The sequence below is a fragment of the Capricornis sumatraensis genome, chromosome 22 (assembly GCF_032405125.1).
Source record: "Capricornis sumatraensis isolate serow.1 chromosome 22, serow.2, whole genome shotgun sequence".
Taxonomy (NCBI): Eukaryota; Metazoa; Chordata; class Mammalia; order Artiodactyla; family Bovidae; genus Capricornis; species Capricornis sumatraensis.
In genome coordinates this window covers 21,517,748-21,539,521 of record NC_091090.1, presented here as the reverse complement: position 1 = coordinate 21,539,521, position 21,774 = coordinate 21,517,748, and the positions used below count along the sequence as shown (strand labels likewise).

General features: G+C 51.9%; 1 protein-coding gene across 1 annotated transcript in view; it reads right to left on the bottom strand.

The window, feature by feature from the left end:
* Positions 1-21,774, bottom strand: part of PTK7 (protein tyrosine kinase 7 (inactive)) — a 62,452-nt gene that overhangs the window by 22,056 nt on the left and 18,622 nt on the right. The window contains exons 5-10 of the mRNA XM_068994146.1: positions 6,545-6,575; positions 5,702-5,715; positions 1,570-1,857; positions 1,078-1,180; positions 519-709; positions 276-426 (exon numbers count right to left, since the gene is read on the bottom strand). Coding sequence (XP_068850247.1) covers positions 276-426; positions 519-709; positions 1,078-1,180; positions 1,570-1,857; positions 5,702-5,715; positions 6,545-6,575 — 778 coding nt within the window. The remainder of the gene's footprint in view (positions 1-275; positions 427-518; positions 710-1,077; positions 1,181-1,569; positions 1,858-5,701; positions 5,716-6,544; positions 6,576-21,774) is intronic.

Below are 21,774 nucleotides of genomic sequence, written 5' to 3'. Positions count from 1 at the left end.
AGGATACCGGTGCTAAGAACCTCATTCCCTTTAAGAGGTTCTTTAACATCCTTTAAAGAACAACCTATAAAGAATCCACCTGCCAGTGCGGGAGACATAAGAGATGCAGGTTCAAACTCTGGGTTGGGAAGATCCCCTGGAGGAGAGTTTGGCAACCCACTCCAGTATTTTTGCCTGGACGGAGGAGCCTGGCGGGCTACAGTCCGCAGTGTCGCAGAGTCGGACACGACTGAAGCGACTGAGCATGCGTGCACGCACAACTTTTAAGACCTTACCGGCTGCGGTTAGTGATGGTGGTCTCATCCTCAAAGACCCACTGCAGGCTCGGGGGCGGCTGGGCTGAGAACTGACAGTGGAACATGGCCTCCTCATTCCTTGCCACTACCACATCCTGGGGTGCCAGGACCACCCTGGCAAAGCTCTCATCTGGGGTGGGGGAGGCACGGATTCGTGAGCAGGCGAGGCCGGCAGACCCCTCCCCCGTCCCCAGCTCCCCACCCCCCACCCCCCGGGCTCACCAGCGATGCTCAAGGTGAAGTTCTGGCTGCTGCAGGCCTGGCCAAAGGCATTGTGGGCACAGCAGGAGTAGATGCCGCTGTGCTCAGGGCCGGCTGGCCGGAGGGTCAGGTTTCGCTCCTTGCTGCTGACCGTGTGGTTGCTCTGACCGTCAGGGAGGGCGCTCCCATCTCGGTACCACTGGTAGCTGGGTCTGCGGGGGCCCAAGAGGATCAGCGGCAGGAGGGTGGGGGAGGGAGTGTTCTCAGGTGGCCGGTAGGAAGGGTGCAAAACCGGAGAGTCAGGGCTAGACCCCTCAGTTTACACATGGGGAAACTGAGGCCTGGAGAGGGACCATGACTTGCACAGAGGCACAGCATCTCGGGGGCAGAATCTGGCAGAGTTTCTAGATTTCCCAGCTCCCAGGATCACTCCACAGCACAAAGCTGCCCCTTCTCCAGTGTCCAGGGCCCAGGCTGGAGCAGCATGCGGGCGGGTGGTGGCAGAGGCCACAGTTGGGGAAGACAGGCCTGCCAGTCAAGAACAACCACCCTTTCCCTCCCCTCCCCAAAGTCTCCTTACCGAGGGTGCCCATCAATGTGACAACGCAGTGTGACCTGGGTCAGGGGCTGTATTGCAGCTTCCGAGGCCGGATGCTTCAGGACCACGGGACCGGTCTCGAGCCCTGGAGCGGAGGCCAAGGTTGCAGAGTGAGGGGCGTGGGGCAGAGCAAGGGAGGGAGAGCAGAGGGGAAGGAGGCCAAGCAGGAAAGGCCGGAACCTGGAGGCTCGGAGGCCAAGCGACACAGGGCCACCCTGCCTCCCGGCTCCTGCCATTTGCAAAACTATCCTGCAGATCACCGGGTCCAAGACTTGAAGGGGGAAAACATAACCCTTGGGAAAATAAAAACTTTTAACTTCCTCCTGTCCATACAAGCAGAGAGCTGACCTCAGCCGCATTCTCCCTGCCCCGTTCAACTGGAGATGGGAGGAGCTGAGGCAAAAGAGGGGGTCCCCCCGCAGGGTTCAGGAATTGAGGGTCTCATGGGGGCAGACACAGCCCCCTGGCTCTCACATTTGATGTTGAAGGAGGCATTGGCGCTGCGGGCCTCTTCTCCGGTGACTTCATCCCGAGCCACGCACTGGAAGGCTCCCGAGTCCTGCAGCCGGTCCACAGCCGCGAAGCTCAGGCTGCTGCCCTGGGTGAAGCGCCGCTCAGTGTCCTGGACGGGAGCCCCGTTCAGCAGCCAGAACACGTGCACTGGGCCCGGGGCCTCAACCTCACAGCGGAGCAGCGCCCGGCGCCCCTGCAGCGCGTCCTGGGAAGACGGCTCCTTGATGAAGACAATGGCCGCCTGGGCACCTGCAGGCAGGGAACACAGGAAAGACAGGGTTACGGGGAGCTACAGCCACCGTCCTACCACCACCGCCCATCGGCCTGTACACAGGAGGTGTCCAACAAGTGCAAGTGAGAAGGCTCACGACACATCAACTGTCTACTGAGGAACGTTTGCACTGTGCTGGGTACTCTGTGGGACACAAAGGCGCAGTACCCTCCAGGGGGCTGGTCTGGAGGCGGGAAAAAGGACAAAGGACAAAGGCAAAACTCATGCTAAATGAATGATGTGGGCAGTCGGTGTCTCTAGAATGCTGAAGGGGAGAGAGTTCCAAGGGCTGGAGGAGTGAGGGGGTTAATGCTGCACAGGACTCTCCCTAGAGGAAAAAGAGTTCGCAGCTATGGGATCAGATCACAGGAGATGCTGGACCGAGGAGTGGGGAACATTAACAAGCAACCCTCACTGCCATCTTCAGAACCCAGGTCACAGAGCAAAGCTAAAGCATGATCCAAAGAGCTTCTCGGAAGGATTACTGGCTCTCACGCATCCGCTGAGGGTCCAGCATCAGAGGTGGGGGGCTCTGAATCCCACCCACAGACGCTCCGTGGTCCAGCATTCCCCAGGGGCGTCTCTGGGAGAACCCGTCCCATCACAGGAGAAGCCAGTATTCTCTGGATCTGCTGTTATTCCACACGACATGCCGGGGCCACCCCACCTCCTACTCTCCAATCCTAGGGATCCATCTGTGTCCAAGGCTGGCTCTTCCGGGCTAACTGAGAGGTGAGCTAAGTGGGCCCAGGTCTTCCCCTCCTGCATGGCTACAGTTCAGCTCTGGCCAGGGCCAGGAGGGCACCCTCATAGAAAGGGGCCCTGCAACCAAAGGTGGACCAAACAAAGGGGCGGGTGAAGGGCCTGGGAGAGCAACAGATGTGCGGGAGAGGCAGAGGGCAGGGCCGGGCAGGTGGCACGATTGCCACACAGGAATAACACACTGGGCTTTGTTCCTGGCCTGCGTGGGCGCCCAGCTGGGGCCCGGAGCTTCGGGGCCCGGAGCTTTAGGGCCCAGAACACCCGCTGCGGGGGGGGGGGGGGGGCGGAGTGTGGGTGATGGCACAGAGGGGGGGAAACAGACCACCTGGGGCTGCTACGTGAAGAAGCAGGCTCTGCCTCTGGCCAAACCGGGCCTGCAAGGGCTGGAAGGGAGAGACTAATGGGGTCCTGCCTGCCCCTTCCCAAACCACTGGAGCCCCTTCCAAGTCCCTGGGCATGGAAGGGGGAGTGGTTCTTTAGGCCACAAGAACCAGTCTCCTCATAAAGTCAGTGTCAAGGAGACTTCCCTGGTGGTCCTTGGGACTCTGCCCTCCCAATCTGGAGGGCCTGGGTTCCATCTCTGGTCAGGGAAATGGATCCCGCCAGCCTCAGCTAAGACCCAGAACAGCCAAATAAATTTAAAAAAAATTTTTTTAACGTGAGCATCAAGACAAGTCCAGGATCCCCCAGGGCTAGGTCCAGAGGAGGGGCTGCCCCTGATGTTGGTCCATCTCACATTCTAAAGGGACCAGCGTGCAAGACACACGGCGCTGAAAGGAGCCGGGCGCTCCCCCATTACTTCTCAGCAGGTTCCTGCTGGCTCCCTGGATGGGGTAATTCTCCACCACGCTGGGCTATCCCATCCTGTGCCAATCAGCAAAGCTGCCCCCAGTCACCCTCACAACCCAAACACCCCCACTAGCTTCCAAACACTGCACTGGAGTGTGGTCCCTGCCCTCCCTGAGTAAGCTGGATGAGTCAACTGAGGTCCAGAGAGATGAAGGGATTTGCTCAAGTTCAAACAGCTCATTTGTGGCAGAGCCGGGACCGTGACCCAAGGAGCCCGACTCCATACCCACACCACACTCTTCCCAGCCCTGCCCAAGAACTCCAAATCAGTCCTGGAAATATCTGAGCCCAGAATGGGTCTCACTCCCTGCAGCCAGGTACAGAGAGAGACACACCTCCCACAGATAACACCAAGCTCACAAAGGTGCTTAGTGAACACCGGCTGAATGGAGGTAACCTCAAAGGAGTGCGGGGCGAGAGCTGGCAGGCACAGAAACATCCGGAACACTTCCTGACACCCACTCCTGACACAGATAGGCAGCCTCGGGCGGAGGCCCCAGTGGGCCTCTGTGCACGAGACTCATTCAAATCTGGGGACCTTCAACCCAGAACTACAGATGCTCATCAAAGACGGAGAGAGTTTATCTGCCTCCAAGTGTAGACGACCCCCTTTCCCGTTCAGCCTCTCCAGACACAGTGGGGACCAGGAGGCTCGCCCACCCACAGGAGGTTAGCTGTAAGGGTTTGCTATCAGATCCGACTCAATCCTGACAGCCACATTCAGTGTGCCTGACCTTGTGCAAGAACACAGTGGGAAGCCCAGCTTTCTCTCACCCTCTCGTGACTCGAAAATGCAGTAATTTCTTGTGCAATGCCTTGGATGAGCCCACTCAGCAGGCAGCTACCGTCATCCTAACCATCATCACGCTTCCTGCCCAAAGATGCAAGTTCTAGGGATGTTATAAAGCTCCCCCCATGCAAGGCCCAATGCCCTCCCAGACTCCAGATGGGAAGCAGCCGCCACTGCGGGCAAGTTCTGAATGGATCATCAGGTTGGGGGGTGAGGTGGAGGGAAAGGGGCTGCGAGGGTGCAGGAAGCACAGACCCCTTGCCACAGAAACCCGAGTTGCGAGAGATGGCATGACTCAGAGGGACCCCAGCTCAGCCTCCATCCAGCATCCCGTCCCCTCCTTGCACTGGCGGAGCTGTGGTGAGATACTGCATTCCCAGACTGCCACTCAGAGCCCCCCGCGCCCCCTCAACAGGGCCTGGGGAACATCAAAGCTGGCCCCGAGGGGCCCTGTGTCCTGACGTCAGCTCACAGCAGGTCCTGGTTACTGCTTGGCGGGGGCAGGCTTCAGATGTTACAGAAGGCAGGGAGGGCAGCCACCAGGCCTCCTTTAAGACCCTGGCCCCTGCTCTGAGCTCACATCCTGACCACTGGGATCCCCACACCAGAGACCGGCCCGGAGCCTCAACACCCACTTCACTGAGAAGACATTGCGAGGGGCACCCAGCCCGGCCATCTCACCGTCTGCAGGACAGGCTGGTCTGATCTTTTGTCGGGGGAAATGGGCAGACCGAGGAGGGTTCGGGGAAGTAGGAGCTCTTTGAAAGCTTCGGCTGAACAATGGAAGAGGAGGAGGAAGGCTTTGGGGGGATCGAGGTGGTACAGTCCCCAGCACAATCCTGACTTTAGGATGTCCCAGCGCTGTGGTCTGGAGAAAGTCTGTGAGGAAAGCGCACCAGTCCTGGGCCTCTCAAAGCTGCCCCCCTTTCACAGCCTGGCCCTCCGTGCACCCCACCTTCTACACCCAGACTCTGGGTGTAGAGGGAAACATCTGGCCCACGTGACCCTTGAGGTGGCCGCTCAGCAGAGCAGCTTCGACTCCCTAGCAACGCCACCTCAACTGGCCTCTCTGGACCTTCTCCCTTGCCATGAAACGAGAACCCCACTCCTAGCACTCGGGCCGCATGAGACTAAGTGGGTTCATAAATGAAAAGCCCACAGCATGGCCCAGAGCGCCCGGAGGGCACAGGGCGGGCTCAAGAACACCACCCACCACCAAAACTGGCAGACAGAGCCATCTGCCCACACCAGGCACGACCCCAACGAAGCTGGAGCTGCAAATACCCAATAAGGACATTTTCCAAGCCATTTCCTTGGCTCCCCAACAGCCATCTATATGCAGACACTCACTCTGCCTGGGCCCTGGCCCCAGCCCCTCGAGAAAGGGCTGGGTGGGCAGTGGCCCAACTCCGGCTCCCCACCCCCCAGCAAGCATCTGGTTTGGTGCCTGCCCTCCTCGCTGCTCTCTGGGCCCCAGGCCCAGTCGACCCATGTGTGTATACGTGTGCATGAGTGCGCACACATATGTGTAAACATGATTTTATGGAGAGCAGAGAGCAGCAGGAAGTTTTTCTGCTCTGAAGTAATTTCAGCTACTTCGGTCCAAGGATCTATCTGGGCCACTCAATGACCCATCTCCCAGGGGCTAGTCCTCCTGGTCTCGAAAAGACATCCCTGGGCTCTAGAGGTCCTGTGAGTGCATGCGTGCTCAATTGCTTCAGTCGTGTCCAACTCTGCGCGACCCGAAGGACTGCAGCCTGCCAGGCTCCTCTCTCCATGGGATTCTCCAGGCAAGAATACTGGAGTGGGTTGCCGTGCCCCCCCCCCAGGGGATCTTCCTGACCCAGGGATCCAACCTGGGTCTTCTGCACTGCAGGCAGATTCTTTACTGTCTGAGCCACTAGGGAAACCCTAGAACCCACCAAACCTGACCCCAGGGGATTCCATCTACCTTCTCTCCCTCCTAGTAAGAAGTGCCATCCTTAACACAGCTGTCTTGGGGCCAGGCAGAGGCACCAACATGACCCTGGCTGGCCCCGGGCCAGGCATCTTGCACGGGGGTGCGTGTGATCATGACTATGACCTCTCCCACACACGAGGCTGACCCCTCCACACCTAAGACTCAGTCCCTGGCTCCAGGCCCCACACCCCTGTGGGACATCCTCCCAGGGGGACCTAGAGAGCCCTAACCAAGGAAGCTCATATTGTGCTGTATGGACCCAAGGGAGATGTCTGCCAACATCCTGTGCCCCACCTGGGGCGACAGCATCAGGACACAGGCCAGGAGAGGCAGCCCTCAACCCAAGAGGCACAAGGGCTCCGTGCCAGGAAAGACAGCAGCCCCCAGGCCCCCTCACCCACAGGAGGACAGCCCTGCTTACAGGTCCCCTCCATCCAGAAACCCTAAGGGCACCAAGGGAGAGGCCCCAGGGGTACCAAGGTCTCTACCCAACTCCTTCCTGAGGGGCCAATGCACCCAGCCCCTTGGATTTGAGGGGTCTGATGCACTTTCAGCTGCTCCAGGCTACCCCCAGGGCCCATGGCTCACAGGCATGAGTCATTGGTGGGGTGGGGGTGGGGGGCGTGGAGGGGGTTTACAAATCAGTGTCTGCAGGAAAAAGTTATTTGCAGCAGTCCCACTCGTCTTCCCAGTTCCCCCGGGGCCGGCAGGAACACACACAACACCGCAGCGGGGTTTGTGAATCTGGGGGGTCTGGAATGTCCCCCTCCACCACCACCAATACCCACCAGCAACCCTGTTTAAGGACACACCCTAGAACCTCAGAGTTCAGAGGGTCGCTGAGGATCCACCTCGTCTGACTCCAAGACCCAGAGGCAGATCACAGCGCTCCAGCCACGTCCCATCTCCCCAGAGTCTACAAAAGGCCCGAGGTTCGCCAGCACCCCCCAGCCCTCCACAGGCCACCACAGCCCTTGCTCGGAGCCACGTGGGAGGGAGCAGAGCCAGGGAACCAGCTGAGTTTTCCTGTCCTGGGATTTAACTGTAAATATCTGGAGAGGCTCCCACATCCGGATTAGAGAAATGGAGCAAAATCACCAGGGATTAGGGCAGAAACAACCCAGCGGGCCAGCGCTTCTACCTTAGATGAAAACCACACCTCAGTCCTCCCCTGCCTGCTCCTCTGAGGCCCTGGAGCGGAAAGATGAATCTCTAACAGCACGAGTACATCTTCGTGTCCAGTATCACATGCATCTGAACCGAGAGGGGCAGATACAGCAGTTGGGAGATGTGGTTTGAGAAGCTTCCCAGGGACTTCCCTGGTTGTTCAGGGACTAAGACTCCAGACTCCCAGTGCAGGGGCCCCTGATTTGATCCTTGGTCAGGGAATCAGATCCCACATAGCAAAACTAAGATCTGGCACAGCTAAATTTACCTTAAAAAGGAAAAAGCACCAGCAGACCCCCAGCCAAAAGCCACACCATGCAACCCCGGCACCAAACTCCTCTTTTGCTGGGCCGAGGGGACCATATCTAGGACGTATCTCTCACCCTTAGGAGCCCTTAAATGGCTATGATGTCTCCAAGGAAGCAGCAATGAATTAAAAACCCAGCCAGAGTGAGGCAGTGTGATCAGGCAGAAGGAACACAGGCTGGAGAGACCTAGGTTCTATCTTAATACAACCCCTGACAAGTAGAGTGACCCTGGCTAGTGGCCACCCCCACACCAGGTAGTTCTATTACCTGTAAATATTAGAGAACTGCGAGGATGTGACTGGACAGTCTCCAAGACCTAGCCCTGGATTCGCTGAGCCCAAGAGAGGCAGTCACAGGAACAAAGTGCTGGCTGGCCAGAGTCCCCTTCCTGCCCCTTCCCTGGCCTCCAGCTGCACAGCCAGCCCCCAAAGCCCACATACTACATGTAGGGCCGGCCCCGGGAGGGTTAAGAGTGATGCTATAAATGGCAGGTGTTAGGTCAGGCAGCTGGGAGCTGCAAACCGGGGACCAGCATCACTGCTAACAAGCTGCTGCCATTCCCGGGGCTCAGCTTGCAATCTGCCTCCCCAGGAGATCTGGCCTCTGCCTCAGCCATGCCCTTGCACTGAGAGCTCACTGCCTGTGATACCCCTGAGACACCCGCCTGTGCTGTGACCGAGAGCTGTATTTCCCAAGCTAGACTGCAAGCTCGCGGAGTTGGGGGGGGAAGACATCCGTGCCCAATACAGTACCCTGTGCCCCTCCAGAGGGCCTGGGCCACACAGCAAATACCATACATGCATTTACGGGGAGATGAAGGCACTTAAGAGTCTATCTGGGGACTTCCCTGGTGGTCCAGTGGCTAAGACTCTGTGTTTCCAATACAGAGCATCCAGATTCAATCCCCAGTCAGGGAACTAGATCCCACATGCCACAACAAAAAGTTCACAGGGGACAACCAAAGATCCCAATGCAGACTAACAAATAATAATGAAATTTTTATAATAAATAAAAATAAACTAAAAAAAAAAAAAAAAAGAGTTACCTGACCTGAAATCTTGCTCTGCATCTACCGTGATCCAGTCCTGGCCAAGTTAATTATCCTTTCCAGGCCTCAGTTTCCTCATCCAGTTTTCGTGATTCTTTTCTGACCCCAAGGATATTCAAATGAAAACCATTATTAGGTACAGACCCACAAATGGCTGCATATTCCTCAGAGAAGTAAGAAATCTCAGAGGTTCTAGGGAACTATGGAATCCATATTAAACTCCGTTGGGCAAGGTGATCCCTGGGGAGTCCAAAGGCCTGATGAGCAATGCGGGCTTGAGATGGGGACAGAACCGCCAGGGGGAACCAGGGGTCCTCTGCACCCTCCACGTTTATCCTCAGCCTCAAAAAGAGGGAGAGACTGCAGCCAGCCGTCTCCTGAAGACACCAGAGAGGGGACTGTGGAAATGATAGACACTGCAGGCAGGCAAGGGGGCTGCTGCAGACCAAGAGCCTGGGAGAGGAGGCAGGAAGACCTCAGGGATGCTCAGCCGGTGTGCTCAGGGACCCCGAAGGGGACAAAGGGTCCAGTGCTCATCCTCCAGAGAAGATGGAAAAGGACTCAATGCAGGCTTGACAGCCATTCATTGGGGTGGGGGGTGGGGTTCAGACCCAGGCCCCAAGCAGGTCTACCTCCCAGGTGTGGTGGGGAGGGGCCCAGGGACACCACACTGAGAACAGTGCCAGGGTGGGACTGGGCGTGAGCTTCCCAGAGCCTTTCCTGTCGAAGCAGAGGGCAAAGCAGAGGACCGCCTGGGAACCACTACTATGGGACTAGCTGGACCTGACTTCATCTATTTATTTTCAAGACAGGTTCAGAAAATGCTGGGAGATTCAGTTTTCTGAGCTCTTTTAAGCCATCTCTAAGTCAACGAGCATACACCCCAAATTCCCCATCATGAGTCCTTGTCCTTTAGGTGGAGTGATCTCAACTCCACTAATGAGGGAAAATCCTCCCTGGCTGTTTTTTTTTTTTTTTTTTTTAATATTTATTTGTTTAATTTGGCTGTGCCAGGTCTTAGTTATGGCATGTGGGATCTAGTTCCCCAACCAGGACTCAAACCTGGGCCCCCCTGAGTTGGGAGCTCGCAGTCTTAGCCACTGGACCACCAGGGAAGTCCCTTCCCTACCTCTTAAAGAAGTTAAAACATCCCTTTGACCTGTTCTAGCCAATATGGCCAGAGAAGGCAATGGCACCCCACTCCAGTACTCTTGCCTGGAAAATCCCATGGACGGAGGAGCCTGGAAGGCTGCAGTCCATGGGGTCGCTGAGGGTCAGACACGACTGAGCGACTTCGCTTTCACTTTTCACTTTCATGCATTGGAGAAGGAAATGGCAACCCACTCCAGTGTCCTTGCCTGGAGAATCCCAGGGACGGGGGAGCCTGGTGGGCTGCCATCTATGGGGTCGCAGAGAGTCAGACACGAGCAGCAGCCAATATGGCGGCCACTAGCCACATGCAGCTTTTCAAATGCAACTTAATTAAAATGAAACGAAACTGAGAGCTCACTTCCTCCACCACACCAGTCACACTCTAAGTGCTCAGGAGCTGCGTGTGGCTAGCGGCCACTGTACTGGTCAGCACAGATGTCAGACTTCTGTCTCTGCAAAACGTTCCATTGGTCAGTGCGGCCTTAGCCACTCTGTCTGCTCTGGTCGGCCCTTATTTCATAGACACATTATTTCTCATCCAAAGAACCCTCCGCTGAGACCAGCCTCATTTCACAGAGGCGGAAACTGGGGTCAAGGTTATCCCAGTGAGGGTGGGGTGGGCGGGGGAACCGCCCCTAGATCTGACTCCCACATCTGTGTGCTTTTTTTTTTTGGATGTGGACCATTTTTTTAAAGTCTCAATTGAATTTATTACACTATCGGCTCTGTTGTTTTATGTTCCGGCTTTTTGACCAGGAGACACATGGGATCTTAGCTACCCAACCACACCTTGTGCGCTGGAAGGTGACGTCTTAACCACTGGACCACCAGGGACGACCCTGTGTTTTTTCCACGTTGCCACTCTGGCTGCTCTTCATTTCTTTCACTTTATTCCCTTCTACCCAAGGCCACCTCCAACAACTGCTCCGTCCTGTTTAATGTAAATCCTCTCTTTGTACGTGCTCTGGTCAGAGGCGATTGTGGTTTTGCATGTGGCTATTTTTACCCTATATAAATGCATTATCTCTCCCTCTGCTTCCCACTTTATCCCCTTCAGCACTATGTCCCAAAGTGCCTTCCCTGTGGCCATTGCCTACATCCTGCTGTTTTTCTCCAGGAGAATAACATACTGTTGGGCATGGGGAAGGAAGAAGAAAATGACAAATTTTAAAACAAGTAAGTGGCTGAACATACCTGCCCACAGTTTGAAAGTCAGTCCTTGAGCCTCCACCCTCCTCTCCGTGTGCCCCTCCAGCACCGCAACCAGCCTTGTGCGGCTCCCCCCACGCATCTGGGGACCAGCAGAGCCCGGGAAGACACGCATGCAGGCACACACACTCCCCCAGCTTCTCCCTTCCCCTCCATCCTCCTCCCCTCAAACCCAAAATGTGACTAAAGAGGTTGGCCTTCAGCTGGTTTCAAAGGGATAAGAGAGGGAGGCAGTCTCATACTTTTAAATTTAGAAGTGCTCTGCAAACCACTTCCCGGAGCAGACAAGAGTGGGGAATGTGAGGAAATCACTCTGCTATGTGTGATGTGGAAAGCACGAGCCGCGCAGGGCCTGCGGCGACGGGCTGCACTTGCCACACAGCCGCTGACGCGCGGCGATGCCAAACACATGTGCCAGGGACCAAGGCGGCCCGACACCCTCCTCCAAGTGCCCTTCCCTCAGCCTTCCTTTCTTTCCTTCTCCACCTGTCTGGCCAACAGCTGCTTCTGGAAACCCACCCAGGAAAACAGATGCTCCAGGCTTTAAGCCTCAACCTGAAACACAAAGAGAAGAACCCAGAAAACCAGAGGTGGCTTGCGAGAGCCACTGGCTTCAAGAGGCAACGGTGCAGACTTCCCTGGTGGTCCAGTGGCTAAAAACATCCGCCTGGCAATGCAGAAGACATGGGTTCGACCTCCGGTCCGGAAAGACCCCACACAACAAGGAGCAATTAAGCCCGTGCGCCACAGCTATCGAGCCTGTGCTCCAGAGTCCGAGAACCGCAACTACTGAGGCCCGCGTGGCTAGAGCCTGTGCTCCACAACGAGGGAAGGTACCGCAATGAGAAGGCCTCGCACTGCAGCTAGAGAGCAGCCCCTGCTCGCCACGAGAAAAAGCCCTTGAGCAGCAACGAAGGCCCAGCGCAGCCAGATATAAAAATAAGTGAAAAAAAATTTTTAAGTTCAGGAAAATTTTTAAAAAGAGGTGAAGGTGCCCTCCAGGCCTCTAGGCTGCCTCAGAGGGTATAGGGGTGGGATTTCACAGAGGCCCCTGCTGCCTTCTGCGGACAGATTTGCTGCGGCCATCCAAAGCTCTTCCTTCAACCCCTCAGCTACCACATGCGGCCGAGGAAATGTCCGCGGAGAAAGCTATCTTATGGCGAGGATCAACTACTGCAGCTGGGGTCACAGCAGTTGAGTCTTGCCCAGCTGGGGGAGGGTGGAGATCAAGGGACAGAGCGGGAGGGGGAAGGCAGGCCAGCCACTTAATTAGAATCAAAGCATCAGACACTTCCTTGACTCCTTATAAACTTCACTTCATGGCTTAAAATCTAAACTCTCTAATAAGGTAAAACCCAATTTTATTCTTTTCTTTCTTAACTGCACCACTGATGATTTGCCTTTTTTTTTTTTAATGACAATAACCAAAAAAACGTCGTTTTTGAAAAATCAGCTGTTTCAAAAAAGCATTCTGGCTAAAGATGGCAGATTTTTTTTTTTTTCTACGAAGATGTATTTTAATCTCCAAATCAGTAACAACAGATGAGGAAAATATAATCTGAAGAATATAAGGGACAGAAACCATTCCTTGTAAGTTATTTTTAAAAGCACCAAAAACTTGCAACTCATTACCAGATGCTTAAAGCCTGGGGATAACTGACTTTCGGGGGCGGGGATGTTATAAAGCATAAAGCACACACAAATAGCTAGAAGAAGGGGGGGAAAACGCCCCTAAGAGTGGCTGATGCAATAACTGGATAGCCAAAAAAATGACAAAGACCTAAAGTTTATTTTATGCCTACTCTGTCGATCTTTAAGTCAGGGTCTGGAAGGCACCAAGATCTGGCTTCACTTAAGTCTGGAACTGGCTGTCCCTCCATCCCAGGCCTCTCCCAGGCCTCTACAGTCACGCAGAGAGAGGGAGAGAAGCAGACACTGATGGAGAAAAGAGGAAGACAGGAGGAAGAGGGGGGCTGGAGGGAGACTGAGAAATGCGGGAAGGGAGAGGTGGTAGAGGGGGGAAGAGTGTGGGGAGGGAGGGCAGTGGGGAAGAGAGAGACACACAGAGACCCAGATCAACAGGCAGAGACAAACGGAGAACAGAGTAACACAGTCCGAGAGAGACAAGAAAAAGAAAGACACAGAGCATGTATGTATGCACACACACACAAGCACACAAAGGATCCTCCACGCCTGCAGAGCAGCCTCCAGCCCCACCGACCCCAGCCTCCTCCGGCCAAGGAAAACCCCTCACAGGGCATCTCTAGCAGGGACGTCTTCCCCAGCCCCTCCTGCCAGCCAACCCAGAAGCCACGGGGACTCCACACTCAGAGTCTCTGGCAACAGGTCACAGGTCTGCCCAGTATAACACTAGACACAGACGGTTACAGCTAACCTGTACTTGGGACGGGTGGGGGAGTGGGGCTCTAGATACTCCCAATCCAGACCACTTAAAATGGAGAGCCTCAAATTAGAGGCTCCTGGTAAATAATTCACCAGGAAAAGTACAGTACCTTCCCTGGGCTCTTCCATTATTCATCAAGATAAATGTACCATACTGTTACACTTCCTGACATCTAAAAATGGTCCAAGCCATTAGGCCAGGAGCAAGAAGACAGTGGGGCACTTCCCACCCGACTTTTCCAGAACTCCTGACCCAGCAGTCCTGCTCCTCTTGGAACTCAGCTGGCTGCTCCTCACGCAAGGGCAAAGAAGTCAACTTCCAGAAATGGCCAGCCCAGGCTCAGACCATGAGACCTCAAGAGCAGCACCCACCGTGGTCCTCACGAGCCCAGGAAAGTCCTGAGTAAGACTCCCCTGTTCACCAGACCCAGAGATGTGGGCCCTCTCAAAGGAAGAGGCAACCGCTCTTTGTACAATACCTGTCTAAGGGCAATTCTGTTCCCAGGAGGTTCAAGAAGTTTGACTTGGATGCCAAATGAGTGAGCCTACAGAAGCCCTGCATCTGACTTGCACAGGCAGCTCTGAGCAAGTCACTCTGTTCTTCGAGCCTCAGTTTCCCCATCTGTAAAGCCAGCTAGGGACAAAATGCCCTCTGGGAAGTCTGAAGAGCTGCATGACTTTAAGACCCCTGGCCCACTGGGTACGGGCAGCATGGAGATGCAACAAGAGCTCAGAGTCTGGAGTCAGACTGTCTGACTCGAGTTCTCCTCCCCCACTTACCAAGTGTATGACCTTGGGCAAGCTGTTTATCCTCTCAGTGTCTCCATTTCTGCAGCTATAAAATGGTGCTAATAACAGTATCTACCTCCTAGGCTTGCGAAAAGTAAATTCACATGTTAACCAATGTAGCGTGTTTGGAACAGTGCCTGGCACATATTAACTTAAGTATCATGTGAGTTTGGGCTCTTAGCCATTATTGCTTGCGATTATTATGCTCAAGATCTTTGAGGGACTGCATTCCATGACAACCGTCTCTTACCCAGGGTAAGCCTTGGTTGGCATCTCTCTCATGCAGACCATGTGGAGCTGCTAAGTGCTACCCACTCAGTCTCTTGCCATCTGGGTAAGAGGTTTCTGAACAGACCCTGAGGTCTGAAGCTCTGTCCCACAGCTGCCCGACGGAGCCGGTCACTTGAGCAGGGCTCCACGGGGCGGGCAGCAGTCGACTGCTGGGACCACACTATGGCCGGCTGCCGCGGGAACCTTCAGGCAGTGCTCGGATTAGCAGCTGCTCATCATTTCAGTCACTTCCCACCTTCACAGGAAAGACAGTCAGAACAAGTCTGTCTCAGTGAAAACGGATCCAGACTGTGCTGGAATGAGGCAGGCCTCTGGCCTCAAGGGACCCGACTATAGTTAGGTGAGGATAACACAGTGAATGTTTAGACGCCAACCAATGCCTGGAGGTAAACTATTAGGGTTCAGCTTTCTGATCCCATTAGGCCCCAGTGAGGGGGGACTGGAAAATTCTTTGCTTTATGAAGGAAAATATCTGACTCCATAAAATAGAGGTTGTAAACAACTCTCAATGGCAAACGACCAATTAGGAAAACGGTTTCTAGCAATGGACAGAAGAGGGGTTGCTGGCCTTGATGTGCAGTTACAAATGAATCGCAACAGCCACTAAAATTCCCATAGTGACGTGGTCAAAATAGCATGTTTTCTCAAAACAGATATAAATGATTAATAAATATAAGAAGTTCCAATGCACCGGTAACCTAATGAATGCAAATTAGAAACATAAATGCAAATAAATGCTAATCATACTGCTAGTAAAGTAATGCTCAAAATTCTCCAAGCCAGGCTTCAGCAATTCGTGAACCGTGAACTCCCTGATGTTCAAGCTGGTTTAGAAAAGGCAAAGGAACCAGAGATCAAATTGCCAACATCCATTGGATCATCAAAAAAGCAAGAGTTCCAGAAAAACATCTATTTCTGCTTTATTGACTATGCCAAAGCCTTTGACTGTGTGATCACAATAAACTGTGGAAAATTCTGAAAGAGATGGGAATATCAAACCACCTGACCTGTCTTGAGAAACCTATATCCAGGTCAGGAAGCAACAGTTAGAACTGGACATGGAACAACAGACTGGTTCCAAATAGGAAAAGGAGTACGTCAAGACTGTGTATTGTCACCCTGCTTATTTAACTTCTATGCAGAGTATATCATGAGAAACGCTGGGCTGGAAGAAGCACAAGCTGGAATCAAGACTGCCGGGAGAAATATCAATAACCTCAGATATGCAGATGACACCACCCTTATGGCAGAAAGTGAAGAGGAACTCAAAAGCCTCTTGATGAAAGTGAAAGAGGAGAGTGAAAAAGTTGGCTTAAAGCTCAACATTCAGAAAACGAAGATCATGGCATCCGGTCCCATCACTTCATGGGAAATAGGTGGGGAAACAGTGGAAACAGTGTCAGACTTTATTTTGGGGGACTCCAAAATCACGGCAGATGGTGATTGCAGCCATGAAATTAAAAGACGCTTACTCCTTGGAAGGAAAGTTATGACCAACCTAGACAGCATATTCAAAAGCAGAGATGTTACTTTGCCAACAAAGGTCCGTCTGGTCAAGGCTATGGTTTTTCCAGTAGTCATGTATGGATGTGAGAGTTGGACTGTGAAGAAAGCTAAGCGCTAGAGAATTGATGCTTTTGAACTGTGAGGAGAAGACTCTTGAGAGTCCCTTGGACTGCAAGGAGATCCAACCAGTCCATTCTGAAGGAGATCAGTCCTAGGTGTTCTTTGGAAGGACTGATGCTAAAGCTGAAACTCCAATACTTTGGCCACCTCACGCGGAGAGTTGACTCATTGGAAAAGACTCTGATGCTGGGAGGGATTGGGGGCAGGAGGAGAAGGGGACGACAGAGGATGAGATGGCTGGATGGCATCACCGACTCGATGGAGGTGAGTTTGAGTGAACTCCGGGAGTTGGTGATGGACAGGGAGGCCTGGCGTGCTGCAATTCATGGGGTCGCAAAGAGTCGGACACGACTGAGCGACTGAAATGAACTGAAGGGTTAAAAACCACACGGCCTTAACACATTGTGGGTGATGTGTGTGTTAGTCGTGTCTGAGTTTTGGAGATCTCATGGGCTATAGCCCGCCAGGTTCCTCTGTCCATGAAATTCTCCAGGCAAGAATGTTGGAGTGGGTTGACATTCCCTTCTCCAGGGGATCTTCCAGACCCAGGGACTGAACCTGAGTCTCCTGCATTGCAGGCAGATTCTTTACTGTCTGAGTCACCAGGGAAGTCCCTTAACACATCGGATGAGTTTGAAATCTATGAATTCATAATGATGTTAAAAAAAAAAAAAAAAGCCCAAGAGGAGAGATAAACTGGGAAATTGTGACTGACATATACACACTACTGCTGCTAAGTCACTTCAGTCATGTCAGACTGTGCGACCCCATAGATGGCAGCCCACCAGACTCCCCTGTCCCTGGGATTCTCCAGGCAAGAACACTGGAGTGGGTTGCCATTTCATTCTCCAATGCATGAAAGTGAAAAGTGAAAGACATATACACACTACTATATATAAAATAGATAATTAATAAGAACTTCCTGTATAGCCCAGGGAAATCTACTCAGTACTCTGTAATGACCTATATGGGAAAAGAATCTTAAAAAGAGGGGATATATGTATAACTGACTCACTTTGCTGTACTTCTGAAACACAATGTTATAAATCAACTATACTCCAATAAAAAAGTTTTAAAAACCCCAGTAATGCCAAATCGTAAAATTTAAAAAAATTTTTTTCTAAAGAGCCCAAAATGACACCTTTGAAGGATGCTAGAAAATCAACTTGTTATTTTAAAAACTGGTCAAGAAGCATTTACTTTCCCTTTCTTGAACAGCTATATCTCTCGGTAACCAAACAGTTAATGAGGGGCAACTGATCTTCAAAAAAGTCTCCAACTGATAAATAGAATATCACCATTTTATAGCCCCCCCAATGAAATAATGGATCTGGCAGTGATTACTGATAGCTGCTAATTGCAGAGAGACAACCAAATGTTATGTGCCTACTGAGGAAAGGATACCTGAAAAAAATAAAATAAAATCTAAATCTGACGAAGCCTCCAGGTCTACATTTCACTATTAAAAAGAAACTCTAAAAGGAATCTGGAAAACAAGGACTGAAACAGTGAACTCTGAATCCACATTCTTCTGTTGCCCCCACAAATGGTTATTAAGACCTAAAGCTGTTAACATTTCATAAGCTTCAACTGCTTTCCCCACTAGATTGTCAGCTCCCTGAGGTCAGGAACTAATCGTCCACTCTTCCACCACCTCCACTGTGATTGCCTTGCCCACTGGAGATGCTCAGGAAACACCCGCTGCTCCGAGGAGGGTTCACTAGCCCCTGCGTAATGTGGAACCAGCAGAGTGGAGGTCAAAGCCCAACCTGGGATCCCAGTCGGCAATTACATTAATTACCATTATTAATTCAACAAATACTTATTTAGCACCTATCATGTGCCAAGTACTCTGCAAAACACTGGGGACAGAGAGAGAAAAACACAATTACTGCCTTTAAATCTCTCTGCTTAGTGGGGGAATCAGACAAGTAAACGTATAATTATAATAATAGCGAGGGCTCACTGACCATTTGCGACGTGCCAGGCACTGTTCCAAGAACTTTAACCAGTGTTAATGCTTAGGACCACCCAGTGAGGTAGGTACTACAGTCCCCATTCTGCAGATGAGGCAACCAAGGCACAGAAAGGTAAAGTCACTTGCTCAAGGTCACACAGCACGTCGATGACAAACACAAGATTCAAATCTCTTGTTGCCTGGCTCACAGGAAAAACCTATGCTAACCACTAGGCTCAACCATGTCATCACACAGTGTGATGGGCGGGTGCACAAGGCAAGCTTTTAACTCAGGGTGAGGGTAAAAGGGGGATGCAGAGGAGCATCTTGGAAGAAGGCGCCTCGGAACAAGATTTTAAGGGATTTCCCTGGTGGTCCAGCGGTTAAGACTCTGAGCTTCCACCCCAGGGGCCAAAGGTTCAGTCCCTGGTCAGGGAACCAAGATCCCACATGGCTCTGCACAATAACAACAAGGTTTTAAGAAGGAAGGGGGCCTTGGCAAATAGAAAAAGACAGAGGCACAAAGACAAAGCATGAACTTGAGGCAACTGAGGATGCTCAGAGTTTAAGGGATGATGGGGTCAGAGGGGCATGGCTAAAGGCCACTAGGACACTGGTTTGTGAGGGGTGGAGCAGACAAAGGAGATGAAATACAAATTTACCTGGCTCAGGCTGTCCCCAGACAGAAAAAAAAAAAAATCACCAACACAGTGAGTCCCTCCCTGTTTCCAAGGAGGTGGTTGTTAGGGTAGAAAATGGACTGAAGAAGCTCTTTGTCACAGAGAGAGCAGCAAGCACGGCCACAGGTGGCATTACGGGATAATGCCATACCTGTTCTGTTAGCTTCCCAGGACTGCTGTAACAAATTACCGCAGCTGGGTGGCTTAAAACAATGGAAGCTTATTCTCCCTCAGTTCTGGAGGCCAGAAGTGTGAAATCAAGGTGTTGGCAAGCTTGGTTCCTCCTGGAGGTTCTCGGAAGAGTTTGTTCCATGCCTCTCTCCCAGCTTCTGGTGGGTGCAGGCAATCCTTGGAATTGCTTGGCCTAGCGAACTCTCTCCGTTCACTCAGTCATGTCCAACTCTTTGCGACCCCATGGACTGTATCTCGCCAGGCACCTCTGTCCATGGGATTTTTCAGGCAAGAATACTGGAGTGAGTTGCCATTTCCTCCTCCCAGGGATCTTCCCAACCCAGGGATCGAACCTATGTCTCCGGCATGGCAGATTCTTAACCCGCTGAGCCATCAGGGAAGCCCGGGCATGGAGCCGCACCACTCCACTTCCTGCCTCCACCATTAGGCAGCCATCTGCCCTCTGCGCATGTCCGCATCACTTCCCTTCTTGTAAGAATGTCACCAGTCACGTAGGATCAGAGCCCACCTGAATGACATCTCTTAACTTGCACATCTGCAAAGACCCTATTTCCAAATAAGACCACGATCACAGGGGCCAGGGGTTAGGACTTGAACATATCCTTTGAGGAGACACCATTCAACCCACAACACATGCTATTCTGCAAACTGCTTTTTTTGCTCTACAATTAACCACAGGTATCTTTCCATGTCTGTTCACATGGTTCTAGTCCATTCATTTTAACCATGTGTATTATTATTCAACCAGTGACCCATAATCTGTTTGTCTAACACCCTAATCTAATCGTGGACATTCAGATAGCTATAAATTTTTTGCCATTATAAACAACGCCCCCACTGAACCTCCCTGCACAGGTACCTGTGCAGCTTGGTAATGAGAATGTTTCTAGAAACAGAACTGCCCCTGGACCACAGAGAACACAATTTCAGGTTTTTGATAAATGACAAACTGCTCTTTAAAAAGGCTGTGCCCATCTATGCTTCCTTACCAACATTGATACTTTATTCTTTACCAATTTGAGAGTGCTAAAAGAATACCTTGCTTTATTTTGCAAGTCACTTAAGACATTTAGTCTGTCCTTAACAACATAAAACAATCTTGTTTACTGGTTAGCCGAATTTTCTACTGTGCTTCCTTGTCTACGTTTTTCCTTGTTTATTTTTATTGCTATCTTTTTCTTATTAATTTGTAATCAATAAAATCATTAATATGAGGCCTTTTCTGCATTACCTGTCACACTCTCCCCCTCTGAGAATGGTCATTAAGTTACTGAGTACCTACTAAGAGCCAGACATTGTTCCAAGTGTTAGAGACTACTACAGTGGACACAGCAGTGAAGGTTCTTGTTGTTTAACTTTTCAGGAGATGCATTTGTGCGTTATTTGGGCTGGAAAATAGATAGCAAGTGAATTTTCTTGGGTGCAGAGGCTGCCTTGGAATTCATTTAAATACTGTCCTGTTTTAATTCATTTGAGAGCCTTTGGGGAAAACCCACTCTGTTCTCCAGGTGTCCTGGGAGCATGCCTGAAGCAGCAGCGTGGTTAGTGAAGGTAGAAGCAGGAAGAGCTGACAGCTGTGCCTTTCCCTCAGAAGGAAGAGCCACATTCAGGCACCCACACTCCCAGGTGACCAGGGGCTTCAACAGCTAAACCCTGGTGAGTTCAGAGACCAAAGGGAGTTTTGAGGAGGAATAACCCCTCCCCATTTCAGTGGAGGGGGTACCACCGCAGCCTCATCCCCTCTTCTCTCACAGGTCCTAGGGAGGGGTGATGTCTCAGCATGTTTGGCTGAGATCCTCTCTCTCCCATCCCCTTAGTGTGGGGCGTGGGGAATAGACCCCCCACAGACAGGACACATTTTATACACGTAGGCTACACACACACACACCCACACACACCCCTAATTCAGGGATGAACCAGACAATCCTCTTCAGATTAAAACCTTGTTCCTCAAGCTCACTTTTATCTGTAATAAAGGTGATGCATAGACTTCCTTCTCTCCAGTTCCTCTCTGTCTTTCCTTCCTCCCTGCATCCACTGGTTTCCAATTCAGAGAAGGGTGATATTTACTGACTCCTTTAACATACAGTTTCCATTCTATTGGTTTGTGTGTGTCAGTGACTCAGTCGTGTCCGACTCTCCGTGACCCCATGGACTGTAGCCCTCCAGGCTCTTCTGTTCATGGGATTCTCCAGGCAAGAATATTGGTTTAGGCCTGTTTATTTTTTCTTCTTGAAAAAGCCGCACAGCTTGTAGGATCTTAGGTCCCTCACCAAGGATCAAACCCGTGCCCCCTGCAGCAGAAGCACAGAGTCCTAACCACTGGACCGCCAGGGAAGTCCCTATGCCTGAGTCTCTTAGGGGTTTTCTTGTTGCTGATTTTGTGAATGGGGTAAATGTTTCCATTGTATTTTGTAAAAGGTTACTCACTGATAAGCAGTGAAACTTCTGAGTTTTGTGTAGTTTTGCCAAATGACTCAATTCTCTTACTATTCTAACGGCTTTCAGTTGATAATTGGGTTTCACATATAAGAAACTGGCACCATCAGCAAAAGACATGAACTTTATTCTGACTTCTGTTTTATTTATTTATGGCTACATCGGGTCTTCCTTACCGCACAAGGGCTCCCCTAGTTACGGCGAGCAGGGGGTGCACCCTAGCTGGAGGTGCATGGGCTTCTCATTGTGGTGGCATCTCTTATTGCAGGGCAT